At 50.1% G+C, this 15102-nt stretch overlaps 1 protein-coding gene across 1 annotated transcript in view; it reads right to left on the bottom strand.

The window, feature by feature from the left end:
- Positions 1 to 12475, bottom strand: part of atp6ap1a (ATPase H+ transporting accessory protein 1a) — a 23214-nt gene extending 10739 nt beyond the window's left edge. The window contains exon 1 of the mRNA XM_038782564.1: positions 12357 to 12475. Coding sequence (XP_038638492.1) covers positions 12357 to 12475 — 119 coding nt within the window. The remainder of the gene's footprint in view (positions 1 to 12356) is intronic.
- Between the last annotated feature and the right edge of the window lie 2627 nt (positions 12476 to 15102).

The raw sequence follows: 15102 nt of genomic DNA, 5'->3' as shown, positions 1-15102 counted from the left end.
AAAATAATCTTTATTAGTGTCACAAGTCGGCTCACATTAACACTGCAATGAAGTTACTGTGAAAAGCCCCTCGTCGCCACACTCCGGCACCTGTTCGGGTACCCAGAGGGAGAATTCAGAATGTCTAATGCCTAACCCTAAGGCGTTTGATAAGGTTCCCCACGGTAGACTATTGCAGAAAATACAGAAGTATGTGATTGAAGGTGATTTAGCAGTTTGGATCAGTAATTGGCTAGTTGAAAGAAGACAGAGGGCGGTGGTTGATGGCAAATGTTCATCCTGGAGTTCAGTTACTAGTGGTGTACCGCAAGGATCTGTTTTGGGGCCACTGCTGTTTGTCATTTTTATAAATGACCTGGAAGAGGGTGTAGAAGGATGGGTTAATAAATTTGCAGATGACACGATGGTCGGTGGAGTTGTGGATAGTGCTGAAGGATGTTATAGGTTACAGAGGGACATAGATAAGCTGCAGAGCTGGGCTGAGAGGTGGCAGATGGAGTTTAATGCGGAAAAGTGTGAGGTGGTTCACTTTGGAAGGAGTAACAGGAATGCAGAGTACTGGGCTAATGGCAAGATTCTTGGTAGTGCAGATGAACAGAGAGATCTCGGCATCCAGGTACATAAATCCCTGAAAGTTGCCACCCAGGTTAATAGGGCTGTTAAGAAGGCATATGGTGTGCTAGCCTTTATCAGTAGGGGGATTGAGTTTCGGAGCCACGAGGTCATGCTGCAGCTGTACAAAACTCAGGTGCGGCCGCACCTGGAGTACTGCATGCAGTTCTGGTCACCGCATTATAGGAAGGATGTGGAAGCTTTGGAAAAGGTTCAGAGGAGATTTACTAGGATGTTGCCTGGTATGGAGGGAAGGTCTTACGAGGAAAGGCTCAGGGACTTGAGGTTGTTTTCGTTAGAGAGGAGAAGGCTGAGAGGTGACTTAATAGAGACATATAAGATAGTCAGAGGGTTAGATAGGGTGGACAGTGAGAGTCTTTTTCCTCGGATGGTGATGACCAACACCAGGGGACATAGCTTTAAATTGAGGGGTGGTAGATATAGGACAGATGTCAGAGGCAGTTTCTTTACTCAGAGTAGTAGGGGTGTGGAACGCCCTGCCTGCAACAGTAGTAGACTCGCCAACTTTAAGGGCATTTAAGTGGTCACTGGATAGACATATGGATGAAAATGGAATAGTGTAGGTCAGATAGGCTTCAGATGGTTTCACAGGTCGGCGCAACATCGAGGGCCGAAGGGCCCGTACTGTGCTGTAATGTTCTATGTTCTAATTCACCTAACAGCACGTCTTTGGACTGTGTGAGGAAACCGGAACACCCGGAGGAAACCCACGCAGGCACGGGGAGAACGTGCAGACTCCACACAGTGACTCAAGCCAGGAATGGAACCTGGGTCCATGGAGCTTTGAGGCAACAGTGCTAACCACTGTGCAAACATGCTGCCTTTACCCTCCCACCTCTCTCTACGATGCCATTGTCTCAAAATTATCTATCTGCTCATCCAAAATCTAGTACCGCACGAGCAGAAATTCCCCCCAACGGAATATTGGGAAGAGGGAAACAACCATTTCACGGTCCTCCCTTCAAACTCTGCAATTTCCCTCAATTGAATAATGCATAGACTGAAGACATGTTCTCGGTTCAGACCGTTTCCATACCGCACCCTGGGAAGACTCGGAGGTGAAGCCAGCCCATTCACAACCTCGCTGTTGACCCCCGAGATGGGTTTCTGACCTCATGTTAGGCACCATCACACGGACCGCCCACCGGTGTAACATCGCCCGACTCTCTCCCCCCGTCTCAACACATCCGCTGTGAAAACCCCCATCACCGCTAAACTCAACTATTCTGTCGTTCTCTCATATTCTACTGGGAATCTTCAGCTCATCCCAAACCGGGTCCCTGTGCGGCAGCAGTGCTAACCATATCCTTGTAGAGAAATCCCTCCATGGACTCCTCCCCCCTCATCACTGTAACCTCGCCCAATGCCTACAACCCTCCCTATCTCTGTCACCTCCTCCAGCCCCTACACCCTCCCTATCTCTGTAACCTCCTCCAGCCCCTACACCCTCCCTATCTCTGTAACCTCCTCCAGCCCCTACATCCCTCCCTATCTGTAACCTCCTCCAGCCCCTACAACCCTCCCTATCTCTGTAACCTCCTCCAGCCCCTATAACCCTCCCTATCTCTGTAACCTCCTCCAGCCCCTACAACCCTCCCTATCTCTGTAACCTCCTCCAGACCCTATAACCCGCCGTATCTCTGTAACCTCCTCCAGCCCCTACAACCCTCCCTATCTCTGTAACCTCCTCCAGCCACTACAACCCTCCCTATCTCTGTAACCTCCTCCAGCCCCTACAACCCTCCCTATCTCTGTAACCTCCTCCAGCCCCTACAATCCTCCTTATCTCTGTAACCTCCTCCAGCCTCTACAACCCTCCCTATCTCTGTAACCTCCTCCAGACCCTATAACCCGCCGTATCTCTGTAACCTCCTCCAGTCCATACAACCCTCCCTATCTGTAACCTCCTCCAGACCCTACAAACCTCCCTATCTCTGTAACCACCTCCAGCCCCGACAACCCTCCCCATCTCTGTAACCTCCTCCAGCCCCGACAACCCTCCCTATCCCTGTAATCTCCTCCTGCCCCGACAACCCTCCCTATCTCTGTAACCTCCTCCAGCCCCTACAACCTCCCTATCTCTGTAACCGCCTCCAGTCCCTACAACCCTCCCTATCTCTGTAACCTCCTCCAGACCCTACAACCCTCCCTATCTCGGTAACCACCTCCAGCCCCTACAACCCTCCCTATCTCTGTAACCTCCTCCAGCCCCAACAACCCTTCCTATCTCTCACTTCCTCCAGCCCCAACAACCCCATCTCTGTAACCTCCATCCTCTACAACCCTCCCTATCTCTATAACCTCCACCAGCCCCTCTTACCCTCTCCCATCCTCTGTGAGCTGGCTCCGTTCCCACCCATCTCCCCTTTACGATGCGACTTGGAAACCAATCTTTTTGATGAGCTTCTGGCCGCCTCTCCCTGATATGTCCACCGGTCACTTGTGGGTCAGATTCTGCCTGATTTATCCTCCTGTGAAACGCCTCAGGGGGTGGGTTTGACTGGGTTAAATGCATTATGAAAATGCAAGGTGTTTTTAAGTTTTATTTATGGGATGTGAGCATGACTGGGTTGGGCCCTCATTTATTGCCCATCCCTAACTGCCCTCCGTTTCCCAGGGCAGTTAAGAGTCGATCAGGTTTCCTTCCTTAATAAAGAAAAAGGGCTTGGAGGTCATCATCGGCCTTTCACTTCCAGATTTTCATTGAAAACAGGTTTTCACCGGCTGCCGTGACAGGGTTCGAAGCTGGGTGCCGTGATCTGCCCCTGCGCATCGGGACCACTGGTCCAGTCACTGGGCACCACCTGCCGCCCAGCAAACCTGTCCACCTGCTTCCCGACACCAAGGGCCCGAGACGGGAAAGCAGGAGGGCTGAAGCGAGGAAGTGAAACTGTGCTCTGTGGCAAAGAAATGCAGCGTTAGGCAACCGTGTTAGCACTGGATTCAAATCAGATACCAGCTGCTACCGGTCGGCCCTCACACTCCATGTCCCTGTCCCGGGAGTGTTTGATGGGGACAGTGTATAGGGAGCTTTACTCTGTATCTAACCCCGTGCTGTACCTGTCCTGGGAGTGTTTGATGGGGACAGTGTAGAGGGAGCTTTACTCTGTATCTAACCCCGTGCTGTACCTGTCCTGGTTGTGTTTGAGGGGGACAGTGTAGAGGGAGCTTTACTCTGTATCTAACCCCGTGCTGTACCTGCCCTGGGAGGGATGGGGACAGTGTAGAGGGAGCTTTACTCTGTATCTAACCCCGTGCTGTACCTGTCCTGGGAGTGTTTGATGGGGACAGTGTAGAGGGAGCTTTACTCTGTATCTAACCCTGTGCTGTACCTGCCCTGGGAGTGTTTGATGGGGACAGTGTAGAGGGAGCTTTACTCTGTATCTAACCCCGTGCTGTACCTGTCCTGGGTGTGTTTGATGGGGACAGTGTCCAAGGGGATTCACTCTGCCCCCGATTCTCCACACTCACCTCTCAGTGGACCAGGCCAGCACCGGGACCTGGTCAGTGCCTCTCCCCCGGCCCAGTGCTGCCCCCAGGGCGGCCGCCACCAGCCAAACTCCCGCCGCCATCTTGTGGATGCTCCGCCGGCGCCGCGACTGCGCATGCTCTGTTCCGGCGGGCCGCCTGCCCATCATCTCTCTCCCCGCCCCCCGCTGCTCCTGGTTGGGCGCCGCCGCTGTCAATCATCAGTCCCGTCTCCGCCCCGTGACGTCCTGCCGCTAGGACGCCCAACCCGATCCCGGGGGCCGGTGTCAATCAAACGTCTACGCGCCCCGCCCACTCCGGCCTCGGGTATCATCACGTGAGCGTCTCGTGACTTCCCCCGCCTTCTCCCTGGATTGATCCAGCGCCCTTTTTCCCCCCTCCTGTCACCGTGGCGACTGTCAATCACAACTCATCACCAACGTCGACCCGCCCCTTTGAAATAACGTCATCGATTGGACTCGTCGCCCCGCCCTCCACTCCGCATAGTGACGTCCTGGAGCCGACGTTCGGGACTCGGGATTGGTCCAACGTCACGCCAATCACGATGGAGCCTCGACCCGTTCCCCTCTCCCGCCCGTGACTTCCGGGGGGCGGGGTCAACATTGGTCTGCACCGCGGGTTCGAGTCCCGGCTTTCGGGAGCGCCACAAATAAATCCCAATTTCCTTTTAAATTTTAGAGTACCCAATTCATTCTTTTCAATTAAAGGGCAATTTAGCATTGCCAATCCACCTAATCTACACATCTTTGGGTTGCAGGGGCGAAACCCACACAAGCAGAAATACAAATCTCTCATTTTATCTGGTACCTATCAACACCACTGGACCCCCCCCCCCCCCCCCCCCCCCCCCGCAAAACCTTCCCCCACTTTCCTACCTTTCCTCCGGCCTAATAAGTGCATTCTGACTGAGTGCTCACAGCAGTGCAACGTGAAACGCCAGAAAATTGGTTTTAGAATGGACGGGTTCTTTTGGTGGGATGGCACAGACAAGATGGGCCGAAGGGATCCCGTCCTGTGCTGCCTCCCAGCTGTGGAATGAGTCCACCCCCAGCCGCAGCCCCACCTCGGTGAATGGCGGAGCAGAGTTGATGGGCTGATTGGCCCACTTCAGCGCCTGCGTCTGGTGTGGGCCTGCGCTAAGCTCCAGGGTCCCAGGTTCGGTTCCCCGCTGGGTCACTGTCTGCATGTTCTCCCCGCGTCTGTGTGGGTTTCCGCCGGATGCTCCGGTTTCCTCCCACAGTCCAAAGATGTGCAGGTTAGGCGGATTGACCATGATAAATTGCCCTTTACATAGAATTTACAGTGCAGAAGGAGGCCATTCGGCCCATCAAGTCAGCACTGGCTCTTGGAAAGAGCACCCTACCCAAGGTCAACATCTCCACCCTATCCCCATAACCCAGCAACCCCAACTAACACTAAGGGCAATTTTGGACACTAAGGGCAATTTATTATGGCCAATGCACCTAACCTGCACATATTTGGACTGTGAGAGGAAACCAGAGCACCCGGAGGAAACCCACGCACACACGGGGAGGATGTGCAGACTCCGCACAGACAGTGACCCAAGCCGGAATCGAACCTGGGACTCTGGAGCTGTGAAGCAATTATGCTACCACAATGCTACCGTGCTGCCCTTAGTGTCAATAAAGGTTGGGTGGGGTTACTGGGTTGCAGGGACATGGTGGGAGTGTGGACTTAGGTAGGTGCTCTTTCCAAAAGGGCCGGTGCAGACTCGATGGGCTGAATGGCCTCCTTCTGCACTGCAAATTCTATGATCTATGAGAAGGATACTTGACTCCAGGAGTGATTCCACGCAAAAAATTGGAATATGGCATATTAAAACAAACATTGTCATGAACATTGTATTAGACACTTTAACATCATAGAAATATTGCTTACAATTACCAGTTGAACAATGGTTAACCATAAACAGAGACACTTTAACTTCTAACCAAAACCTCCTTTAAGCAAAATCCATCACAGGCCAGAACCCACTTTTAAATTAGGCTCGCAAACACAGGATTACTTACCGTTTTCTAGATATAGAGGTCTTTGAAAGATTGCTTGGAGAGGAAGAGAGAGAGAGATCCTGTCAGAGCAATGCTCTGGGCAGCACGGTAGCATGGTGGTTAGCATAAATGCTTCATAGCTCCAGGGTCCCAGGTTCGATTCCCGGCTGGGTCACTGTCTGTGCGGAGTCTGCACGTCCTCCCCGTGTGTGCGTGGGTTTCCTCCGGGTGCTCCGGTTTCCTCCCACAGTACAAAGATGTGCGGGTTAGGTGGATTGGCCATGCTAAAATTGCCCATAGTGTCCTAAAAAGTAAGGTTAAGGGGGGGGTTATTGGGTTACGGGTATAGGGTGGATACGTGGGTTTGAGTAGGGTGATCATGGCTCGGCACAACATCGAGGGCCGAAGGGCCTGTTCTGTGATGTACTGTTCTATGTTCTATAATGCTGAATCTGACTGCCTTCTGTTCAGCTCTCAGCTCCCAGCCAAAACTAAAAACTGCCTGCTACAGACCTGGCTCCTCCCATTAACTACAACATCGTTATTACACTCAAATCCCATGACCTATTTAAGTTTACACACAATGGGCGTGTTTCTCATCCATGTGCCGTTTGCAGGTGCCGCCACTTATCAATAGAATTTCCCATTGAAACCACTGCACGCCGCCGCGAAACCCAGTAGCGCGGGTGCACTGCCGACGTAAAAAGTGAATCCCGAGCAACAGAGGATTCCGGCCAATGTCTCCAATTATCTTTTCCCAAAAATCATAACAGAATCCCATTAGGCCTCTCCTTGTAAATATAAATGTGGCTTGAAATAATGATGACCACACTTTTACAACATCTTAATTGTACCTTTTGCAGCCACCAAGATCAAAAATATATATTACTGCTGGAGAAACATGCACACACTAATCCTGCCGGAGGGCCATTGCTGTGGGAGCGCCGTACTGTGGGAGGGTCAGTATTGAGGGAGCGCCGCACTGTTGGAGGGTCAGTATTGAGGGAGCGCCGCACTGTTGGAGGGTCAATGCTGAGGGAGTGCGCACTGTCAGAGGGTCAATACTGAGGGAGCGCTGCACTGTCGGAGAGTCAGTGCTGAGGGAGTGCCGCACTGTCGGAGAGTCAGTGCTGGGGGAGCGCCGCACTGTCGGAGAGTCAATGCTGGGGGAGCGCCGCACTGTGGGAGGATCAGTGCTGAGGGAGCGCCGCACTGTCGGAGGGTCAGTGCTGAGGGATCGCCGCACTGTCGGAGGGTCAGTGCTGAGGGAGCGCCGCACTGTCGGAGGGTCAGTGCTGAGGGAGCAGTGCACTCTCAGAATGTTAGGACTTAGTGAGCGCTGCACTGTCAGAACGTCAGGACCTCGGGAGCACTGCACTGTAACAGAGCCAGTACTGTCAGTACCAGAGTACCTTTAGTTCCCTCTTGGATCTGCACAGTTGAAAAAGACCAGTGTGTGCGGTTGCCCCCCGTGTGGTGGGGCCAATATTTGCCTCTCAATCCCTGCATCCGCATCCACTCTACTAATCAGATCAGAACCAGCCCTTTTCCCCCTCCTCCCTTTTCACCATTCATAGCCCCAAATGATCCCTCTGGGGGTGGGGGTGGAGGGGGGGGGGGAGGGAGGAGTTAATTAAGATTCCTGCTTTCACTTAATCCACCTCCACACTGGGGGTGGGGGTGGGAGGAGGGTACCAACTGTTATGGGCCAGGGTTTAGAGAACCCCAATGTGTTGGGGCAACCCCAGGGGCTGGTTTAGCTCACCAGGCTAAATCGCTGGCTTTTAAAGCAGACCAAGCAGGCCAGCAGTATGGTTCGATTCCCGTATCAGCCTCCCCGGACAGGCGCCGGAATGTGGCGACTAGGGGCTTTTCACAGTAACCTCATTGAAGCCTACTCGTGACAATAAGCGATTTTCATTTCATTTCATGTGTATCATGGAGTTCATCTGACCCACAAGTTTCAATAGATTGTGGTATGGGGAGCACACGGCCCACTCTACAGGTGTGGTACAGGAGAAATGGAAAAGTATTTTTTAAAGCAAAACAATGTTTATTCTATGAACTCAAGTCAACCTTTTTAAAACATACAGTGAACATCTTAGTAACCATCAATTCAAATACAACCCCCAAAGAATACAACACTAAGTAATCCGTAAGCTGTCCTTTTAACATCCACAAGACAGAAGAACCCCTTTTTAACAGATGTTCACTGTATGTGAAAGAAAGGCTCTCTTGTTCTGAAAGCAGCGATCACCTGGCACATCCTTTGCTGTGAACCTGAAATTATGCTGAGTCTGCAGACAACCTTGTCAGAGAAACCCACTTCGAGTCTAAGTACCAAAGCAAAAGCCTGAACTTCAGAAAGACATTAACCGGAAGTCATCCCCGTGCATCTGAGATCCTGATCCTTTTATTCTTATTAACATTTTCTTTCCCCTTCCACAACTCTTTCTCCTCTGTGTTGTTTGTCTGTGTGTGGGTGTGTCGAGAGTGGGGCACGTTAGAAAGAGGGGGCTGGGAAAGTGGTCATAGATTGTTGGTTACATTTTCCCTCCGTTTTATTATAATACTGTGTATAATAAAAGGTCACTTGTGTTTTAAAGTTACAAACCAGGTGACTGTCGTTTATTGGCTCAATAAATAAAATCTAATTTCACTTGTGTTGTAACTCGGGGTCGAGTGGGGCTGGAACTGACCGCTCACTAGGCCAGGGGGTCCTGACATAGTTTGGGGGTTCGTCCTGGATCTATGGAACCGTTGTAGCCATCTGAGATGGCCACTCACAAAGGGAAATATGGCCATTTGCAAAGAATCAAGGGAAATATGGCCAATGCAGGATCCAGGTGGTCTCAGAGCTTCAGTGTGTATTTGCCACTAGAGAACCAGATAGTATCGAAACCCCCAGCCGATTTGCAGTCTAATGACCCATGTCCCCAGGACAAAGGACTGGTACTCGGGTATCAGATACAATTCCAGACACATCGGTGCCACTCACTTCACCCAGGAGGCCCAAACAGCCAAGGTCAATGACCGCTCAGGACTGCCCAGCCATCAAGGCACCCGCCCCTTTATTGGCTTAAATCGAAGGCAGTGATCGAAGCCTGCCGGATTATTTCGTCCAAAGCTATGGACGGCCCAAAAGAGCACAAAACCCCAGAGGATAAAGAGAGGCGCTGCCATGTGTTCGATCTCTTTTGGCCCTGGCACACCGCCACTCTTCGGCCCGGCCTATACCTGAAGCCAACTACCAGCACCACGACCAGAAGCAAGTTCAAGGTGAACGACCGCTACCAGACGGCGGAGCCTAACAGAACCGAAGTCACTTCTCCAGACCCAGCCACCCCAGATCCGAACAAAGGCCTTGTTCCTCTGCCAAAGCCAGGTGCATGAATGTTAAGTACAGGCTGTTGTAGTGTTAGGTGTAGTTTAGCTTGTAGTGTTTATGTTGCATGTGTGAGTTAATCTTGTGTCAACTTGAACTAACTGACTGGTTGTTGGGTCTTTGATCGATATCTGGTTGAACCTTGTGGTGGTATCATTTGATATCTGGCGACTCTGAGCAACATCCTCATTAATAACGGTCAGACTAATATCTGACTAAAGTAGATACCCCAGAATTGGCAACATTATTGGCGTCTCTGGTGCCGATTGGCAACATTATTGGTGACGCTGGTGGGATAGATTCTACTCATTAAAAAGAGCAACACCGTAGACAGCGACCATATGGGGTGCAGTATATATTAAAGAGGCACCAGCTTTGCAATAGCACGACAGGATGGCTCTGGAAGCATCTTAGGGTTTTCTTCAGTCTGCGGATCTGCCTATGGTTTATTTACAAGGGCATCAAAAAAACATTTGGAATACTGCGTGCAGTTCTGGTAGCCACATTACCAGAAGGATGTGGATGCTTTGGAGAGGGTGCAGAGGAGGTTCACCAGGATGTTGCCTGGTATGGAGGGTGCTAGCTATGAAGAAAGGTTGGGTCACTGTCCGGCTGGGTCACTGTCTGTGCGGAGTCTGCACGTCCTCCCCGTGTGTGCGTGGGTTTCCTCCGGGTGCTCCGGTTTCCTCCCACAGTCCAAAGATGTGCGGGTTAGGTGGATTGGCCATGCTAAATTGTCCGTAGTGTCCTAAAAAGTAAGGTTAAGGGGGGGTGGGGTTGTTGGGTTACGGGTATAGGGTGGATACGTGGGTTTGAGTAGGGTGATCATTGCTCGGCACAACATCGAGGGCCGAAGGGCCTGTTCTGTGCTGTACTGTTCTATGTTCTATGTTCTAGGTTGAGTAGATTAGAACAGCTTTCGTTGGAAAGACGGAGGTTGAGGGGGGACCTGATTGAGGTCTACAAAATTATGAGAGGTCTGGACAGGGTGGATAGCAACAAGCTTTTTCCAAGAGTGGGGATGTCAGTTACAAGGGGGTCACGATTTCAAGGTGAGAGGGGGAAAGTTTAAGGGAGATGTGCGTGGAAAGTTTTTTACGCAGAGGGTGGTGGGTGCCTGGAACGCTTTGCCAGCGGAGGTGGTAGAGGCGGGCACGATAGCATCATTTAAGATGCATCTAGACAGATATATGAACAGAGGGAAGTAGATCCTTGGAAAATAGGCGACAGGTTTAAATAAAGGATCTGGATCGGCGCAGGCTGGGAGGGCCGAAGGGCCTGTTCCTGTGCTGTAATTTTCTTTGTTCTTTCCTTGAATTGGCAAGTGAATTAAACTCGCGGTTCTTGTTGAAGCTAAGAAGGCAGAGATATATGATGTATTCGTTGAGTGCTTGGGTATGTTAGAAACACAGGAGGGCCCCCGGGCAGGTAGCCCAGGTAGTGTAACATCAGAGCAACGTTCTGGTGGGGAAACCGATCTGGAGAGAATCCGGTTGCAGTTCAAGCATGAGGGTGAATTTTTTTTTAATGGAGATGTGGGAAAAGAAAGCTTTCAAAAGGAAATTGAAATGAGGAAACTTGACGTAGAAATGGAAAGATGAGAAAGAATGTCAACTTTAAAAGTTGGAAGGGCAGCACGGTGGCACAAGTGGTTGGCACGGTTGCCTCACGGCGCCGAGGTCCCAGGTTCGATCCCGGCTCTGGGTCACTGTCCGTGTGGAGTTTGCACATTCTCCCCGTGTTTGAGTGGGTTTCACCCCCACAACCCAAAAGATGTGCAGGGTCGGTGGATTGGCCACGCTAAATTGCCACATAATTGGAAAAAAACGGAATTGGATACCCTAAATTTATTTTTAAAAAACAACTTTAAAAGTTGGAGTTAAGGAGGAATTGGGGAAAGTCAAGTAGGAGGCGTAATCTTCTCAGTCCAAAAGGGGCAGCACGGTAGCATGGTGGTTAGCATAAATGCTTCACAGCTCCAGGGTCCCAGGTTCGATTCCCGGCTGGGTCACTGTCTGTGCGGAGTCTGCACGTCCTCCCCGTGTGTGCGTGGGTTTGCTCCGGTTTCCTCCCACAGTCCAAAGATGTGCGGGTTAGGTGGATTGGCCATGATAAATTGCCCGTAGTGTCCTAAAATGTAAGGTTAAGGGGGGGGGTTGTTGGGTTACGGGTATAGGGTGGATACGTGGGTTTGAGTAGGGTGATCATTGCTCGGCACAACATCGAGGGCCGAAGGGCCTGTTCTGTGCTGTACTGTTCTAAATCCTAGTAGAGAAATGTTTAAATATTTTTTTAAAATTTAGAGTATCCAATTATTTTTTTTCCAATTAAGGGGCAATTTAGCATGGCCAATCTACCTACCCTGCACATCTTTGGGTTGTGGGGGTGAAACCCACGCAAACACGGGGAGAATGTGCAAACTCCACACGGACAGTGACCCAGGGCCGGGATTTGAACTCGGGTCCTCAGCACCGTACGCTGCAATGCTAACCACTGCACCACATGCCACCCAGATATGTTTAAATATGTACAGGCCCTACCAATCTTTGAGGAACAGAATGTAGAGACATTCTTCATGGCATTTGAGAAAACAGCAACTCAAATGAAGCGGCTGAAGGAAAAGTGCAAAATAAATTGATGGGGCGGGCGCAGGATAATTACGCTTCCCTGTCAGAGGGGTGTCTAAGAACTACGATGAGGTTAAAAAAAAAACTATTCTGGGTGAATCCGTTCCAGAGGCATATAGGCAAAAGTTTCAATTTTAATAGCATTGGGAATTGAAACTACCTATGAGGCTCTGAGAGAGATCGTTCTCTTGGAAGAATTTAAGAATTCATTACCTTCTGTGCGAAGAACCCATGTTGAAGACCAAAGGGTTATGGCTGCTAGACGAACAGCAATACTGGCTGGTGATTTTGAGCTGATCCATAAACTTAAACCTTTGTTCCGTCAACTCCATAATTTTGAATAGGACAGAAAGTGGGAGATTGAAAGGAAAGCAGGTAGCCAAGGGAAGGATAGATAGCTGGGAACGCTCCGAGATCTCCTCCTCAGACGAGGAAGGAGATTGAGGGTGGAGGTGCGACTCAAAGGCCTAAACGTTACTATGTCAATAAATTGGGACACGTTCATTCAGCATGTTGGAAGTTGCAAGGAAAGCCCATGGGGCTTGTTGGAGGGTTCATAAGGAGGATGCTGAAAAGGGAATGAAAGTAGGGAATACAACAAGACAAACTAGCTCTGGCTAGAACTAGGAGGCAGGAGGTAAACATTGCTGTGGGAGCAGGTGTGGCAAATGTTGATTGAGATAGATGGGACATATGCAAGGTTTTTTTCGAAGGGGACAATCATCCCATTCTCATCAAATGATGTAGCCAAATCCACAACAGGGACACAGGTACTACACAGGCTCTCATACTGGAGAGAGATTTGGTTATCACTCTGGAGGGTTCAATGAAAGCTGAGGTATTAGTGAATGGGATAAGTGAAGATTATATTCCAGTTACATTATATAAAGTACAACTGGAGTGTGATTTGTCAGGTCCAGTAGTTGTTGGTAATGGTTAAGAAGTTACCAGTAGACAAAGTAAGCTTATTTTTAGGGAATAATTGGCAGGAGTGAAGGTTGTATCTACCTATGATTACAGAGAGTCCGAGGGAAGATAAGGAGACAGAACAGTTGGAGGAACACTTTTCAGACATTTTTGACCAGGGCAATGGCTGGACAAAGTTCACCACCAGAGATTAAAGTCATCCCACCATCATATGGTAGTATAGCCAAAACTATCCTGGAGGACGAGGGTAATTCCGAAGCAGTGTTTAGTAGTGTGGTGAATGTAACTCCGTAATTCACACTGTATTGTATATACATGAGACCATGCATTTGTAAGCGCAGCTGCGTTGCCCGACCGCTAGGGGGAGTAGCGCTGGGAATGCTTAGGAGTTTGTACAGGGCTCCACCCTTGGCTTCGCTCACGACTCCTGCCCCTGGACTGCTGTATAAATACCAATGCTCAGAGCCAGTCGTTCAGTTCATCGAGAGTTCAACGCGGAACAGGCTGGCTCTGTTGTAAGTAGATTAAAACCACTGTTCATATCTTAAAGCACGTGTCTAGTGAATTGATGGTTCCGTCAAGTAGGACATCATTAATTGAGGCCCGGGAGACAGACCCAGAGTTACATTGATGAGAACAGTCAGCTCTCACAAAGATTGAGCCTGAGGGGGGGTTCCAGAGAGATGTTACATTAAGAACTGTAGCCACCTGGGGTGGCCACGTCCCGATTTCAAAATGGACACTTGCAAAGAGTAAAGGGAAAATTGGACAGTGCTAAGAAAACAAGCATAGAACATAGAACATTACAGCGCAGTACGGGCCCTTCGACCCTCGATGTTGCGCCGACCTGTGAAACCATCTGAAGCCTATCTGACCTACACTATTCCATTTTCATCCATATGTCTATCCAGTGACCACTTAAATGCCCTTAAAGTTGGTGAGTCTACTACTGTTGCAGGCAGGGCATTCCACACCCCTACTATCTGAGTAAAGAAACTGCCTCTGATATCTGTCCTATATCTATCACCCCTCAATTTAAAGCTATGCCCCCTGGTGTTGGTCATCACCATCCGAGGAAAAAGACTCTCACTGTCCACCCTATCTAACCCTCTGACTATCTTACATGTCTCTATTAAGTCACCTCTCAGCCTTCTCCTCTCTTAACGAAAACAACCTCAAGTCCCTGAGCCTTTCCTCGAAAGACCTTCCCTCCATACCAGGCAACATCCTAGTAAATCTCCTCTGAACCCTTTCCAAAGCTTCCACATCCTTCCTATAATGCGGTGACCAGAACTGCACGCAGTACTCCAGGTGCGGCCGCACCAGAGTTATGTACAGCTGCAGCATGACCATGTGGCTCCGAAACTCAATCCCCTACTGATAAAGGCTAGCACACCATATGCCTTCTTAACAGCCCTATTAACCTGGGTGGCAACTTTCAGGGATTTATGTACCTGGATGCCGAGGTGCAAGGTTTGCCTGTGGATTGGAGTTCACAGCTCCCAGACAAAACCGATACTACAAGCCATTAGCATAGTAATGAGCTATCTCCGGGGACAAAAGAGAAACATTTAAGCAATTGGTACCAGGGCAGACTCCCCGGCGCCAGTGGTGGCTAAAATAAAGGCAGGCCAATGGTCACCTAGGGCCCGCCCAGTGATCAAGCAACGACCCCTTTATTGGAGAAATCAATACAAATGATTAGGACATGGTCCAATTAATTGGGGTCAAGTTCAGGAACCGCCCAAAAGAGTGCGAAGCCCCTTTGGGGTATAAAGAGGAGTCCCCAAAGACAGATCGCTCTCTTCTTCTTCGCCTTCATCTTGGCCTTGGCTCTCAGCGACGAGAGATCCGCCAAGCACCAGCCTAGTAAGTCTAAAGTCAACACACGCTACGAGATAGGCGCTCCTAGCTACTATTCTATACCAGTTCGATGCCAGCAGCCTCAGAATCGGACAGCGGCCATTGTTCCTCTGACTGAGCGGGCACCTGAAGCTAAGTATAGGCTTTTAGTAGTAATTGTAGTTTAGTT

The sequence above is a fragment of the Scyliorhinus canicula genome, chromosome 21, assembly GCF_902713615.1.
Source record: "Scyliorhinus canicula chromosome 21, sScyCan1.1, whole genome shotgun sequence".
NCBI lineage: Eukaryota > Metazoa > Chordata > Chondrichthyes > Carcharhiniformes > Scyliorhinidae > Scyliorhinus > Scyliorhinus canicula.
The sequence above is the reverse complement of the archived record's forward strand: the minus strand, read 5'-3'. Positions and strand labels throughout refer to the sequence as shown.